The sequence below is a fragment of the Motacilla alba genome, chromosome 1, assembly GCF_015832195.1.
Source record: "Motacilla alba alba isolate MOTALB_02 chromosome 1, Motacilla_alba_V1.0_pri, whole genome shotgun sequence".
Taxonomy (NCBI): Eukaryota; Metazoa; Chordata; class Aves; order Passeriformes; family Motacillidae; genus Motacilla; species Motacilla alba.
In genome coordinates this window covers 61,421,443-61,438,558 of record NC_052016.1, presented here as the reverse complement: position 1 = coordinate 61,438,558, position 17,116 = coordinate 61,421,443, and the positions used below count along the sequence as shown (strand labels likewise).

Below are 17,116 nucleotides of genomic sequence, written 5' to 3'. Positions count from 1 at the left end.
ATTCTGATTAAGAGCAGAATATCCAGTGATATAAAACCACTCTTCATTCTTTAACACTGATACTAGAACACAAAAGCTCTGGAAAGGGAAGGCAAAACAAGTAATTTCGATAAAAACTGTACTCAAACCTACACAAAGATTAAAATAGAGATTTTATTGATGGAATAACAAAAGTGCTTTTCTTAAATATTTTTCAAAATACATTTATACAACTTACAATAATATATCCAAAATAACTGTATATACAAAACATTACCTTGTTTAATGTATGTGCTTTTTTTTTGAAAATTACAAAGCAACTTTTTGGCAAAGTTCAACCTTAAGAGGTGATAGTTTTGAAGGTTAGATTAAGAAAAATAGAACCTGAGGGCAAGTGACACTTATGTCCATGACAAGCAAGAAGTTCTCAATTTAGTTAAATAAAAACCTTTTTGTAGTATTTTTCACATTACAAAAATAACAGAAGTGAAGAAAAAAAAAAGGATGATTGATACTTCTCATCATTTTATTGAGCAGCTTCTCATTCTTTCAGGTACAGGAAGTTGAGATAAGAGTGCATGTCAAAAATGAATGCAAGTAAGAACAGCAGTGCCCTGCTGTGGCTCTCTCATGTGCAGTTTCTTAGCTGCTCTTGATATGGTTGACCTGATTGGATCTGCGATGGATTTCTTCCAGAAAACTCTCAAGCTGTTCTATCAGCATTCGTTTTTTAAACCTGGATTTAAAAGAAAGCATTACAATGGATGCACAGAGTAATACATGAAACATCACTGACAAAACTTCTACTGAACTCTGGAAAGTTCAGTTATTACTTCAGGAGCAGTGCACGATGAGGTATACACATACCTCATTTGTATACATACACTGTCTCCTAACATTCTGGTAACGCACTAACTTGCTTTTCCATTTGCTGAATACAAAACTACATTTACGAGAGTTTATTATAGCTGAACATCACTCAGCTCTCAGAAATCCAGGAGAAAGACAGTTAAGAGTTTGTTCCTTCCAGAAGTGAAGTTCTGAAGTACATAAATAAAATGTACATCAAAAGAACTATAATCCTAAAGCTGGCAAACAGCTTTTAGGGATTATTTGCATGCCTTCATGATGCATTCACCCAAGTTAACGAAGTTGGTACTGGTGAAGGAACAGCCATTACGCAGTGCAAAGCAGATTTCCTGACAAACAACACTAATTAAAACTTTGAGAAAGAAATTAAAGGAAAACACAGGCATCCATACTCCAGAGCTCTGGAGTCTCTGCAGCTCTATTCCATATCAGATGTGTAAATTTGATCAGTCACCATCTGGCCATTCTGTCACCTCTGCTTACACCCCCACCTCAGGAAGTACAACTCCTAGCTGTTTCCAGCTAACCTCTCGCCCTTGCAACATTTCTGCACCTCTGAGAAGCCACTTCTAACCAATGCTTGGGGAGCCATATGTGTGCTCAAAGACAGGCAGCAATGAAAATATTTTGAACTATATCCCAAGTTCAGTCCTGTGACTTCACTAAACCCCAGCAGAAGCGTCTAGTTCCAGCCAGGCATCCTGGTCCATGCCCTTGGCTCACAGAGACATGGTACCTGCCCTAACTTCCAGATTACAAGCCTCCCCACAATCCCTGATGCTTCCAAAAGCAACACTCAACCACTGCCAAATTTTGTAGAATTGTCAACTAAAGATAGCTGGAATAAAGAGACTGTGCAAGAGAAATGAGAGTTACAGGTGATCTTAAAAGCCTAATTTTACAGCACAAAAATTCCAACCCCAGTAAGGGCTGCCACAAACTCCAAGACAACAGTATTGTTATGCTGTGCTGTGACAGTGAGAAAGAATGTGTAAGTTGCAACATACAGAACAACTCTGACAGGCAATGTAACAATCAAGCAAAAGCACAATACAGTAATGGTGGCTATAGGCAGAACACGATTTACATAAATTTACATGCCCCACCAAACTGGCAATAGAAGGCTAGAGGATCTGTATGAATGTCCAACATCCAGCATACCTTGAGAGGCATGGTTTTCTCCTAAAATTATTTTGTTTTTAATCGTGAAATTTGCTTAATCGCACAGGAAAACAGCTGATTACTACAAAACAGATTAGAGAATAAGAAGCAGCTATTCTTTGAGGTTTCCGAAGTAAGCCCTAAAGTTCTGGTTATATTTACAATCCCTTCAAGATCCTGGAATTATTCTTTCCCTGCAACTCAAACACTATTGGTTCCAATACATTTCTCCTTTTTTCCTCTCAGTAAGCATGTAGAAGGCTAAGTATGGACAGTCTAAAGATACTGTAAGGAACAGTTTCTACCTGGATGAAAAACACAGGGTTTAAATCCTTATCAAGTCACTCTTCTTCAGAGAAAAGCCACCTCCATTTCCAAAGTCTCAGACAGGACTACGCTATCTCTGAATGAAGTATGCTGAAGAGTAGAGACATATCTTTATGAGCATACCTGAATTTAAAAACTATTTTTAGGACAAGATTTTAAGCTGATGCTGTTTCTGAAAGCCTAATTCCCAGTGATTGGCAGCTCCATTACATTTTTAAATTAGCAATACACTCACCTGAACTTTTTTAATTGGAATTATTTTTTTAAAGTTACCTTCTCTTTCTATACCATTGTCCATCTACATTTACAGGGATTTGGCAGTTGCAGTTGCTAACATCTTTAAGCCAAATCCAAGGGGAAAAGGTAAGCTTTTACAAACAACACCTCAAGAAGCTTATGCATTTCTGCTCTTTCATGGGCAATTATTTACTTGCCGTGCAAAGCATTGTTTCAAACAACCGCATGATTGTCCAGCAATTATACCTGGCACAACATGGCGCAGTTTTGTAAGAACAATAATCCTGTTACCTACCTTGAAGCTTCTTTTATAACATTCTGTAAAAATATCAGCCGGGTTTGTAAGCTTCCTTGCACATGCTTCAGCAAAAAGAAGATTCTTTCATATTCTTAAATGTCAAGAGAATAGAAATATCAGTTATTTAAAAGATGCCTACACAGATATCTGTTGTAATAGATTTGAGTGAAATGCAACATTCAATTTTTGTAAACTTAAGCTGTTTCTCCTATCAACTGGAGCATTCAATCTTATTTAATGAGAACCAACATTAAAAAATACATGATATTGCACCTTAAGATATTACCTAACACCTATCAAGTTAATTCTAGTATTGATATAAAAAACCATGTCTTTCATTGATAGATATAGCAATGTTTTAATCACTCCTACAGTAAGTTTTTAGCAGAGGTTTTAAAACAAATGTTTTCAGCTTTAAATTTAGTTTTGCTTCAGTCTCTTGGTCCAGTACACTTCTAAAATTCATCTAACATGAATTCTTTGTTTAACTCTCATGCCAATTATCTGAAAGAAATTCAGCATACTTACTCCTTCCTGGTTTTCGGATCTCTTTCATAATTTGTGCTCTTAGCTCTATATTAATCTCTCTGGAGCTCCTGCAGTGCACTGGTTTTTTCCCTTTGCTAGGTGAAGACATTGTCAAGTTCTCATCCGTACTTTGCTCTTTACTACCTGATTCCTCGTGATTCTCCAAAAACCCATCAACATTCAAATTATTCCCTAAATGTTCATGGCCCACATCCTCTGTGTGAGCTGTTGGTTGATCCAAGGAATTGAATGGTGAAGAGGACAGTGAAAACTCTGAATCCACAGCATTTGGGAAAACATCTGATGAAAGGGGGTCTGTACTATGATTCTCAATGACATCATCAACTCCAACTTCATTATTTGTTCCTGATGCTGAAAAAAGAAAAATTACACTTGTCAGGTTCAAATTCCTTATCATTTCACACAAGTCAATGAGTCAGATCAGCATTAGACTCTTAAAACTATGCTCCAGCTCATACAGTCTACTGTACATGCCAGGCATAAGAAAACTTGTTTGTGGATTATAACACTGAGCCTGTCACTATCTCCAAAATCACAGGTATATTCTTTTTCATACAAAGAAATTACTGTATGGACTACCAACAAAACAAAAAACACCTGCAAAGAGTTATTTTATGACATGGTGTCTTTCCCTCTTTAAATCAAATGAACGAAATTTACTTTAGTACTAACCAGTGAATAAGAGAGTTATACAGCCCCTGAGCTTCACACCCAGGGAAGTGATTTCACTGCATAAGAGCAAAATTCAAAATAACTTCATGCTGTGATACTTCTAGAGTATCTAAATTTCCAGGCAGAAGAAGAAAATTCTTCTTGTTGCCTACACTGTCTCCTCAGGAGAGAGGAAATCAATTGTTTATACTTAGAATCTATATGGAAGACTTCCATCCAAAGGACTATATGAACTCTGTAATTAACCCCAGACACACACTTAAGCACTTTATTTTCAAGAGGGAGGGATAAAATTGCCACATTTCACAAGTTAGCCAGCAGTATTTTTTACACAAAGAAGTTTTTTCAAATAAATTAAAAAACAAACTTTAAAGACTTTGAAGAGTCACTTACTTTTGTGAATAGCAATGGGTTTAATAAGGTCAGGCTGTGCTTGTGCAATTGGTGTTGGGGGCCCTTTTCCTCCAATGTGGTTATTGACAACGGGAAGAGTTTGTGGTCGCCCTCTGAGCAGGGGGGACATACAACGTCGCCTTTTTGGAATCCCTTGCATATTTGGTTCTCCAGGCCTTTTATGTTTATTTTGAGGTCCTGATACGAATTCATCTGCTTCATCTATCATCATTCCCTGAAATTAATTTAACAGGAAGAATTCTTAAGCTTCACACCAAAACCATATCACATAAGGTACAATTAATGCTCTGATATTATGATAATGTTTAGCCTGTGTAAGAGTTACATGCCAACATGCCATTTTGTTTGGAATTCCAAATTGTCAACCAAGCCCAGATAAATGTGCTTAAGGCCCTTATCCAACAATCTGCCAAGCAAGGTATGGGAGTGGGCCACCAAACTGCCTTTTCAGGAATTGCAAAGAGACTCACATATTAATACAAGAGCTCTAAATGTTACTGGCAGTTTGGTCAATTCTAAGAGATTTGGATATAAGGGGCAGCCAAGACTCTCAACTTTGAGACAAATATTTCAGTTATAATACAATTTAGAGACATAATACTGGCTTTCCAATAAAGGCTGCCCTCCATAAGATACTACTGATTGAAGAACAACTGAGACAATTTTCAGCCATTTCTTTTACAAGTATTTGAAAGGGTCTCTCCAATAGACTACTAAAAGAACAGTGTAGGGAGGCACACACACAACAGCACGTTTTTGAAAAAGCTTTACAGAAAAGTCACCTTTTTGTCCAATTTGAATGGATTGCCAAATGTATGAAGCCTTCGTGGTTGATCAGGATCAAGCTCTCGGAGTGGAGAAGGTATTTGTTTTAGATACTCCTGGTAGTTTCCCATTTGTGCTATAGGTACACTGTGAACTTGATCTATCATAACAGAGGAGTTAATTAATACACAGTACTGCTGACATTATGAGAATTGAGTCTATCTCCATGTCATATCTCCAGTGTTCAGACTTATCATATGCATTAACAAAACAGCTGTACAAAGCTTGCCATTTTTCTTGCCTAACTGGTATTTATAACACTTCAGGAGACTTGCTCAAAGGAACCAGTACATGTCTTGGGGATTTACCATTTTGACAGCAAATAAGCCAAAGATGTCACGCACAGATGTTAGTTTTCCAATGTGTCCAACTTTACAACAGAGCAATGGATGGAAAAACAGACTAAGAACAAATAAGAACTAAAACATTACTACAAACAAAAGATATATTAAAGCAAAGTAGGAATGCCATGCTGCAGACAGCTTTGACATAAACTTTGTCCAATTTTAACAACTCAAAACTTAATTGTCAAGACTAACATTTTCTCAGAGTAAGGGTGACTTTTGATCACTGTAAATCAACAAACTTAAAAAAATAGGAGCTGATTTTAAACTTGTTCTAGTTTTAGAGTTGCCAAGCCTTTGATCTGGAAAAAAATACACTAGAAGAAACCACAGAAAAAAAATTCTTAACATGAGTTAATCCTCCTCCCTGAAGAACAACTACTTTGACAAAGTGATAATGTAATGTGAAATGTACAGATGTTAATCTGACCTAAGTAGTGGCAGCACTAATGCAGCACAAGCTTTCACTTGCATTGCCCTTCTCACTCTACTTATTTCAACATCTTTGGTTAAATGCCACAAAGCAGTGCCAGAAGACACAGGGGAAAAGGTAAAGGAATACATTAGCAACTACTGAACCATTTGCTGTTGGCTCAACAGGCAAAACAATCACAGTGGCAGCACCCAGTGAGCTAGCTTACTTTTCCACTGCTCACAATCCACTTCTTCTGAGAAAGATCATAATGTTCAGAACTGCCCTGTGATTTCATCAGATACGTCCATGAAAGTTAGGAAAAACAGTGAACAAAGAACCTTCTGTAAAAGCCCGAGTCCCCTCATATGGTCTTAAGGATAAACCAGTGAATTAGCAATCTTCTGTCCTCACCATTTCTTCTTCCAATAAGGTAAGGAAAAAGCACATTAAAAAAAATCCATGCAGTTTAATGACAAGAGCAGACATCCACCAAGTTTTAAAGAACTACATTATTTGTTACATTGTTTTCTAGGAATGATCACATCACAGGCAGACAAAATATAAACTGTTATCTAACCTTCATCTTGTCCTTTGAGGAACTTGCAAGTACTCTTCAATAAATTAGATCTCATTCGTGTTAACTGATCCAAAAGATTTCTTCTGGGTATGTCGTAAGCATTTCTAAATGTCTGAGGTTTCAAATCCTATGGTTCCAGTAAATGAAATTCCAATTATTGCCATGTAAGAAACAATATCTAGCATTTCAATGGAAGTATATTGAAAATAACAACATTACACACAGTGGTGCTTACCTTATTCAGCAAAGCTATTTGGAACCCAGCATACTCCTTCATATTGAGGTCTAGAGGTCTATGAGGAATTTCCCCAGTAATCCCCTGTAGCAGATGTTGAAAATCGTTCCTATGTGCCATAGACAGGTTGTGTGATCTGCTTCTGACCTTAATTCCAGTCTCTTGCGCTACCTTTTTGCCTACAGAGCCAATGACTCTATCGGACTCTATTTTGGCCTTAATTTGAAATAAATAAATAAATAAAATTGACAATATGCTCTTAAAAGGATTAGTCAGACTTATTCATTTTAAATTCCTACCTACAAGATTCAACAATGTGCTAACACACTATGACAACCATAACCAGGCTGAGTGCTAAAGGAGTGCTTAATACATAATCACTTAATGCCTACTACAGTTTTAAATATAGTGAACAGTTTTCTGCATATTTCTCCTCTGCTGCCCATTACAGTATCTAAGCACCAATATGCATGCAATGCTTTTATTTTCATAAAATGCCATCATTTGACTAGTAATTCTCTGCAGACTATCTGTACTCCTATAATGTTCAGCTGTTCCTGTACAGAACAGTCAAAACTATCACAAGACTGATTCTCCCACAACTGTAGTTGCAATCAGTCACCCAATTGTATCAACTTTTTTAAAGCTCAATACAAATAGTAATAACATGAAAAAAAGTGAAATATATGAAAATAACCAACTGGTTGACCAGAGAGACCTAGTCCCCAATATTATATTTGCACCAAAATTAAACGTGTTTATAAATGCCAGCTTTTTGACAGAATGCAGTGAAATGAGCCAAAAGGAATTTAGTAACACAACTGCCAATTTTGGTTTTGCAATTTCACATAAATTTATAGACTACTCAAAAATTTGAGTATGTATTGAGAATACTGAGTCTTTACTGGCAGGACCCATCAGAAGTTACAAAAGCTTTAAGTACAATTTGCAGTGTGTGTCATTACATCTTAGAGGAGTCCAAGATGTCTAGGTTGAGACATCAGTTCACAGATTAGTGAGCAATATGACTATGACATAATAGGATATGCTCTAGACTTTAAGACACTTGCTTCCTCAAATAATCATTTATATTTATTTTTTAAGAAAAAGCTGGTCCATAAAAACTCATTACCTAAGTTACAAGTACTGGGCACTACTGCTTTTTGCAGTTTTAAGTTTACTTTTTTTTCATCTTGAACACAAAGCTTAACATGTACAGTTCAAAAGTGGAGGTAGCAGGGCAGAAATGCTTTAGCTGGTGCAGGAGCCTAGTCAAAGATTCAGGCACTATTCTGAACATGGTCAGCAATTTCAAACAGTCACTTGACATTTCTACATCTGTATCATATTTAATACTCTGTTATGTCAGTTATCTTATTTACTGAACACTTCTACTTCAAGCCACAAGCCAAAGAAAGAACACTTTGATTCTGATGCATCAAGCACAAATCCGTATTTCCTAAAAAAACACTAAAACATCTTTAAAGACACCATTGGGTTTTTTGGATAGAAGTATGTTACTCTCTGCTAAGTGAAAATGCACTTTAAATAGGAAAAAACTCAACTTGTACTTCTGTATCTGTCTCTATATAGTTAAGTTTATAAAATCTTTATTTAAATGTTGTATTTTCCTTCAATTCAAAAAACCAAAATTATTTTTTGGTAATTGCTTATGGGAAAGTATTAACTTGGTCTTTTTGCTCTTTTTTCCTACAAAGCCACTAAACTTGAGTATTTTAAGATTATCCTGCTATTAGAATAAGTTTTTACTGCTCTTTTGCTTCAACATTACCTGCTGACTCAACTTTTTGAGATATGAAATGACACTGTAACTAAGTCCATATTCCACATTGTCAGCTATAAGGTTTGGTGCTCCCATCATTCTCACAGCTTTCTTCAAAGGCTGAAACATGGAATATATTGCATGGTCATATTTAACTTTATCTATACTTCAACTAACTGTACCCATTTCAAATAGACCCTAGAGGTTCTGAAAGTTCAAAAAGAACAACAACAACAAAACAAGATACTCGGGGCATCATTTTGTGTTGTTTTAAAGAAGTTCATTTTATACAGAATCAGTTAGGAAAACTATCATTTATCAGTTAGGAAAGCTATCATTTATATGCAAGTCCCAGTGTGTTATGAAATTAAGAAAATTCCACAGCATTCAGGTCTCAGGCCTCCCACAGGACTCCAGTGAAAACACTCATTATCTATGAAGTTTAACTATTCTCTCTTTAATTAATACTTTTTCTACTTAGAGACCACATCCATAGTGGAAAGACAGCTATAAACCAGAAATTTTAACACAGTCATCTTACCCCAAGATAATAAGGAGGCATTGTCTTCAAATAGCTTTCAAATGACTGACGCCATTTCAACGTGGGCTTTGCCTTGTGTACTTTAAACAAGTCATCTAATGGTTATGAAAAAAGCAAAACAACAAAATGAAAGGCATGTCTAGATAGCATTGCATCTTTTTTTTATAAAAAATAAAATTCTAGTAAAATAAACTCTTGAAGAAATGCAAATTCCTCAATGATTAAACATATATACAACTAAGCCAAACACACACAAAACTAACGCTTCAGCCAAAAATGGAACCTGATAAATTATCAAATTGAATTGGTATTGAGACAACAGATTAAGAAAAATAGCTCCTAAAACAATGAAAGTGAGATCAAAACATATCTGCAAATGATGATTGAGTAAATCATCTTACACACCGAGTCTGAGTCATGAAGGCCAGACAATTGCAGACAAGTGAAACAAGCTACTGATTCTACCTTTCTCCAGCTGTTATAAATACTGGCATTAATTGCAGTAATCTATTCAGATGATATCAATGTTTCAATTACCTAGCACATAAGCAAATTTGTATGAAGTGGTATTTACCTAGCAGTGGAAGCAGGACTGGGTAATTGTAAGGCATCACAAATAAATTCACACAATTCAGCGCTGTACTAGCTTTCAAGTAACCAAAAGGATGACCAAGTTCACTGTATTTTGCACTATTGCTCACATACACCTGCAATAAAACACAGTACATTGGATTTACACTCCAAGTATTGTGTTCTGAAACTTTACATTCTATTTTGATTATAGATTAAGATATATGAAAAACAGCATTCCACAAACTTCAATTCAGCATGCATTCTACTTGCCTGCCAGCAGGTCTGAGGGGATTTTCTTTCCAGGATAAACTGGGTCAGTGGTGAAGGTTCTAATTCGTATTTATCAAAAGGCAGTTTGTCAATGACCATCGGTTCACAGTCAGTACAGGAAAATTTCACCACAGGATGAGATGTGCGAGGTGGCTAAACAAAGCATTCCACTGTTAATAGGGCTGCACAACAATTAAAATGCATTTGTGCTGTGACAACTGAAGCAATACAGATTCTTTGAAAACACATGTATTTAAGGAACCTACTCAATACAGGATTCATTTACTGTTAATGAGTCCTAAGCAATTTATGATGTTAGCACTGTCTTATTCTGAAGGAATCTTGTTTTCTAAATAAATGACAATTACTTCACATAGTAAGTCTAGAGCAATATGTAACTAATACTTCTTGCATTTACCCAAAAGCTGAACAAATGGGAGTAAGTCCTAGTGGGGACAAAAAACATCCTCAATGCTGCTCTGGGATATGTCCATTTTCCTTCTCTATAGAAGCAGGTGCTGTACTTCTGCATTTGCTGACTTTGCCAGGAACTTTTCCTTCTTGGCAAATTTAACAGTTACAAAATTCAAACAATTATAAAGATCAAGAGTAGAGTGAATTCAGAAAAAAAAACAAACTTTAAAAACTCACATTTTAACTAGGCCTGAGGAAAAAAAGTTATTTCAAATCCAGGAATTTCAGTGTTTGGATTTTTTAAATCTTTTTACTAATCACAGAGAAAAGGCCTTTGAAGGCCTTTGAGTCTCAAGTTTCAACTCTAAGTTAACAACTTGAAATTTATTCTGCCAAAAGGGAGAGCCAATTTTCAGTGTAATGAAAATTGGAGCCCTACACCTTCCACCAAAGGAAGGAATATAAGCTCTTGTACTTACTCTGAGCCTTTCCCCAAGGCCACTAGAATCTGAGTAAGAGCTCAATTGGGAAGCCTCCTTCCATTTACTCTATTTACAAAAAGGTAATTCACAAATACACAAGATGAAGTAGAGAAACAAAAGATCTCTTGGACCATCTTACCACTTCACACTGAAAGCAATTCTTTTATGTCTAAGCTCTAGGCTCTTCATTTTAGGATAAGCCACCCAAACAAGTTATCTGTCAAGAGAGCTGGTCTTGCTTTGAGCGTCTCCACCCTGAGGTAGTGGGCTCTCCAACTGGACACCAAACAGGAGGCCCAACCAAATGAATGAAGAACAACTCTTTTCAAAGAATATGACTAATAAATAGTTGTGGTGGAGTTTGACCAAGCCACCAAAGTCAGACTAGGTGTCAGACTAGGAATAAAAAGGCTGCAAAAGAAATTGACTACTCAGACTTGAGAAGTCCAATAATCCTTTGCTGGGCAGCAGAACTATTTTTACCTCTGAGCAGTTGAAGCTGCCATTTACAAGTTGATCTGCCAGCATAATTATTAGCAGACTTTCATATACATTTAAGAAAGCCTTGGTGGTGTCATTAGCCACAGTAGACTTAAGTTCTTGTGATAGAACTGTTTGAGACAACTCCACTGTGGATCAGGTAACAGACAGGCAAAGTCAAGTATTTAACTATGAACTCTTAAACAAACAAGATATGCTACATACATACACACTGATTACAACATATGCTGTGTTTGAACACTACTGTTAGAAAAGTACTGAGATACAGGTCTTGAAACACTATCAGCAACTTAGCTCCCCAACACTGCATGAGGAAGGCACAACACAGAATTTCAATTGATGTCAACAAGAATTCAGCTGTACATGACAGTGCTTTATATTTATGATAGCTATACACACTACAACAGAAAAAAACCCTCATCTTTTTGCCATTTGAATAAGTCAACTTCAGGCTTTTTGAAGATTTCATTCAACAACTCTTCACTTGGCAAGATCTATTTTATCAATCTTGATTAAGATCTGGAGTGGCAAACTGTACAGACTCTACACAGCAAATGGAGACAGATACGCTACTGACAGCAATTACAAAGATTACACAAGACCAGCTTTCCCACACAACAGCCTTCAAATATCCACTACATAATGACATCTTGGTTTTTTTAATGACTACAGAAAATCTACTTTTATTCATATATGCTTTCAGTTCAGAAGGACATCCACACCCTTTAGTCAATGTGGCCACAGATGCCAAATATATCAAATTATATGACTAAAATTTCATACTCAATCACTCCTCAACAACCTGTATTTCAAACTACTTCATCTGTTTTCTAACCAAGAGATAAAATTTATGCGAAGTTCAGTGATTATTAATCAGCACATGTGTTTCATATCAAAAAACCCAGAAGAATTCAACAAAAGTCATAATGAAATGTGGATAACCATTACACAACTATGGAATTTCTACTTAAAATATTTCAAACATAAACAGAAACAAAATCATTATACTATACTAATGACTAGTTCTCAGACAAAAAGGCAGTGGCATAGGTTCTTTTGTGAAAGAGAACAAACAAATTAATTCTTAATAAATTAATTTAAAAGCCGAGGTTTTCCCAGTTTGGATAAATTGAAGGTGTGGCTACACTGCGCAACAGCAGATGAAATTATATTCACTTGCTAGAATGAAAGTAGAACTACCACAGGGATTCAAGTTGTCAAGATCATACTATCTTTTATTAATAACCTCTATGAGGCAACAGAATTTGATAGGCTTTTACCAAGTGCCACCATTTGATATTTAACAGGGGTCAAACAAACACTTACATGCATGTTCTGGGTCAAAAATCTGTTACAGGAAGTTTCCTAATGCTTCAAAGTTACTAAAAAGAAAACCCCATGTTATTTGCTCATCAGTAGTTTATAGGCTTGCATGCGTCACTCCTTGGGTCACACTGCTTCCACATTTGCTACAATGCAATACATATGTCAAGATTTGAAAAAAAAAAAAAAAAACAGAATAGGAAATACTGGACTATTCCTGCATGCACAAACCCTTTATCTTCAGTACATACCAGTGTTGGAGAATTTTGATCTGGCCAAAAGGACTCAGGAACAGGCCAATGACCTATAGGAACCCCAGTTTTAGGGTTTGGTCTGACATAGATAAGTTTGTGACAGCTGTGCCAAGGCTGGGGTCCAAAGGATCTGGATATCTCCACCTGCCCATCTACAGAAGAAAAGGGCTTTGAGTCAAAATAGTGTTAAAACCCAAGAACAGTATTACATAACTTCTGTGAAGAGGTAAAGATTTATAAACCCAGGGAATCCCTTCCTGCACTTAATATTATTTCTAAGAATAGCAGATACTTGTCAGTAAGCATGTCTGCAAAAACACAAACTGAGAAACTAAATAAGCATTGATTGTTTACAGGATGAGAGCAGAGAAATTATCTGGAGCCCTTCATTACAATGTTTCTTTTTCCTCCATTGTCATTAACAGAACCTTCAAATCCAAGCATTAAGAAGTGATATACATGACTAATACTGCTGGAATTTTTATTGCAGAAAAGTAAAATTTAAAAAAAATCTCACAAACTTCTCAGTAACATCCAAAGAGGGACCTAGCTAAGCCATTTAGAATGAGAAATTAATGCTACACAGGTGTATTTGCTATTTTAACCCTTAACACAGCCACTTTAATACACTGAAGAAAAAAGGATAAGTCCAGGTCTTTCCATATCATGTTATTTACATTTCTAGCTGGTTGATAACTGCTTAAAGCCCAAAAATCCCTTTAACTACGCCTGACATGAACAAATGCATTTAAGACTACCTGAGTGCTTTCACCAAATGCAGAATGTCTGGCAGCTACAGCCAGTATTTTGAGACAAAGTTTCACACTTAAGAGGTAGGTCCTTTTTGTAATTAAGTCTTGCAAATTGCAATAGTTTCCCTTTAGACTTGACAACTTCTATAATAAGTTCACTCAGTTACTCTAATGACAGTCATCCCTGTTTTTTTGATACCACAGTGTAAAAAATTTCAAGTACCATCAATTGGTGAGGGATCTGGTCCAGCTTTTTCAAAATTTATTACCACTCCACTTTGCACTTTTTGCACCAATGACTCAAGACATTGATTCAGCATTCTTGGAGAGCACACACAATATGATCGACCTAGAATGAAACAGTCAGGGTTAAAGCTCTTCAGTGTTTCTGTCCTTATTTTAACTTGGATCACTGAAAATGGTTCACAACCACACACATTGATTTACGTACGGATAACTGATTTAAAGCTTCGCCTGAACATTCCCTCTTTTTTTAAGCAGCAAGGCAGCCCAGTGAAGCACTGACAAGTGCCTCATTGGAAATGTTTGTATTTTAGACCCTTAATGACTAACTCAAATTCTTGGTTGCATTCATGGAAAATGGGCTCCCCCTTGTGACAGACATCAACACTTAAACTGTCCACAAATTTCAGTCAAAGCGCTTGCCAGTACAGTCTACACACAGTCAGAAAGCAGTGGAATCAAATCCTTTTGGAGTACTTTTCAAAGCCCTTAGTTTCCTTTCTATCACATCCTCTCTGATGCATTAGAAGAATCATCACACTTTTAAAATGTAATAAACTCAATGTCTGAATTTGATCTGGAATATAACTGCTAAGATATTAACAGTATGATCTGTAACTGAGAAAAGGATCAATTCTGCAGAATTATTACGCATTCCAAAAGGCAGTCTGTGTGCTCTGGAGGGAAAAAACCTAAAACAACCCACTTCCTTCACTTTGGATTTTTTCGACCATAGTGTGACAGGAATTAACCAAAACTGTACTGCAGAACAGACTCAATTATTCCAATTTCTAATTGCAATACCAAGGTGGAGTAGATAAAATTAAGTTCTCTTACAAAAGATTTCTGAAGAAAGTAGATTCACTCTTCCAAGATAGGCTACATTTAATTGTCTGTAGCTTTAATGCTTATGTGTCTTTAGTTTCATTATAACAGTCTTGAGAGTTTTTACAAGTACTGCAAGAACTTAAAAATCCTTATTTCATGACAAGGAATCACACAATTAATTGAACTACACTGAATTAATTTACACTTTGGAAAGTAATGACTTGTCAAAGGAAACAAGGGCACTCACCTCCTGTGACTTCACACATAGGTGTGATAGCAGAGTCATCCACAGGCACCCCTGTCATCTGTTCTGATTCCGGTGCTGTAATACCAGGCAAACGAAGAACCAAAGCAAATAACCTCTGATCCCATCGAAAGGGTTCCTTAGTCAACTCACTTCCAGGTAAAGGGGAATTGAGAGGTAAATGGAGCTGGAAAGGGATTTTAATCTGTGAATACACAGCTCTTAAAAGGAAGAAAAATTCAGGTTTCATAGCAATGGCAATTCACTCTATATAAGCACACCTCTCTCTCCTCACACATTTAATACCTCGTTAACAAAACTGAAACAAGCTTCAAAAGGACAGCACAAGGCATTCAGAAGATCCTAGATGCTCTTTTTGCATCCGGATACTTCACACAGATTAGTGAGAAAAAGAAACCTTATCCAAACATTTAACTGCAGAAGCCCTGAACAGATAGAGTTGCAACGAGTAATTGCAAGTTCCAGAAATTTTGATACCTCCCTGGCTGACGATACCACTGTCAGCACAAGCAAAATTCTCATTTCACCTGGAACACTGCAGCAACCAAAGGGGAAAAAACATCCCCAAAGCAATGACTCAAGTGGTGCAAACAGTTCCATTAGCACACCAAAAACAAGGGAGTTAAGCCCACACGCTGAAGCAAACTCAACATGTCCTCATATTCTCTCATGCAGCGTTCAAAAAAAATCCCAGTTCTCAAACCTCAGCTCAATGCTAGCAACAAAGTACTAGTCTGTTCCAAAACCTGATGCAAATCCACACAAGCGCTCATTATATATTGCCTTCATTTAATGTTCATAGTGGTTAGAGAACTTACAGAAAGCTGTTAAAAAAGGTTTTTTGTTTGCTTATTTTTAAGAGATAGCTTGAAAGCATTAAAGCCTTATTTTCAAAACCAGATCCTGCAGCTATTTCTATTTACATAATTGCAGTATCTTATAGTGGGAAAAACACATACCTTGTTGTTTGAAAAGCAAATCAATTCATTGATACAATCTTGAAACTAAGAACAAACATGACAAAACTACTCAAAATGTGGCTGAGAATCAGAGTATTTTGGACTTTTCAGTAGACCTGATGATTCCTCCAGAATTTCTCTTTTTGCTTATGCAAGCAGAGAGTACATGTAAGAACAGAACTATTTTCTCCAAATGCTTCATGTTTTACACGAAACTGGTCAAAGGGAAGGAACTCAGTGGTTTATAACTAACTGCTTGACATGCATGTCTTTCCCCTCTACACAAAGAGCCACAACAGCTGCGTGACAATGGAAACTCAGTTAAAAGAAGTTAAAAGAATAGCCACATTCTTAGTTAACAGCCCGGAATCCTGATTGTGAGAAGACTGAATTGCAAGCACTCCACCATCCTCACTTGGGGGTATTAAGGAATGCCATTCAAGCTTTCCAACTTAGATCTGACTGAAGATACACTATCTTGAAAGAGTACATTTGATCTGCAAACAAACCTGTTACACCTATGTAACAGCATTGTTTTCCTTCGGGCAGCATATATACATATTTTTTACTATGAATATTTATATATATATAAAGTATCCCATTACATCTTGCACCAACAGTATCCTGAGTTCAGTTTACCTCAAGCTACAAAATATTTCATTGGTTTAGCTAGTTATATGGAGAGAATTCCAAAACCAAAGAGTAGTCAGAAGCTGGCCATTGCACTATGCACATATTACTATCAGAAAAGTTTGCAAACTCTAAGACAAAATGCAAAGCAACCATCATCAAGTCAAATGTCCTCACCTTCCTTCCAACAATCTAATTCCAGTTAAGTTTAACATCCTATAACATCTGTACTGGCAAAGTTATAGATTCAAATCACCTCATCCACAGACATTAGTAACTTGGTCTTGTCATCTCCAGTTATCTTTTTTTAACTGGTATTGTATTACCATAGCAACCGCATACCTAGCAGAAACTGAGATGAGCCTAAAATTCTACATCTTGCATTCCATTTCTTT

General features: G+C 36.4%; 1 protein-coding gene across 4 annotated transcripts in view; it reads right to left on the bottom strand.

Moving 5' to 3' along the window:
* Positions 1-91: 91 nt before the first annotated feature.
* The window catches only part of INTS6 (integrator complex subunit 6), a 39,487-nt gene continuing 22,462 nt past the window's right edge, over positions 92-17,116 (bottom strand). Inside the window, exons 5-19 of one of the 4 annotated variants that reach the window (XR_005257244.1) lie at positions 15,115-15,298; positions 14,020-14,145; positions 13,042-13,196; positions 10,071-10,223; positions 9,802-9,934; positions 9,228-9,322; positions 8,696-8,806; positions 6,904-7,119; positions 6,669-6,795; positions 5,290-5,432; positions 4,487-4,721; positions 3,401-3,772; positions 2,870-2,963; positions 2,316-2,427; positions 592-715 (exon numbers count right to left, since the gene is read on the bottom strand). Coding sequence is in view for 3 of the 4 variants with exons in the window: in XM_038139541.1 (XP_037995469.1) it covers positions 622-715; positions 2,870-2,963; positions 3,401-3,772; positions 4,487-4,721; positions 5,290-5,432; positions 6,669-6,795; positions 6,904-7,119; positions 8,696-8,806; positions 9,228-9,322; positions 9,802-9,934; positions 10,071-10,223; positions 13,042-13,196; positions 14,020-14,145; positions 15,115-15,298 (2,238 nt within the window). In the remaining variant the exon portion in view is untranslated. Of the gene's footprint in view, positions 716-2,315; positions 2,428-2,869; positions 2,964-3,400; positions 3,773-4,486; positions 4,722-5,289; positions 5,433-6,668; positions 6,796-6,903; positions 7,120-8,695; positions 8,807-9,227; positions 9,323-9,801; positions 9,935-10,070; positions 10,224-13,041; positions 13,197-14,019; positions 14,146-15,114; positions 15,299-17,116 lie in introns of all 4 variants that reach the window. The other 3 variants (XM_038139541.1, XM_038139551.1, XM_038139565.1) reach the window with 3 other exon arrangements.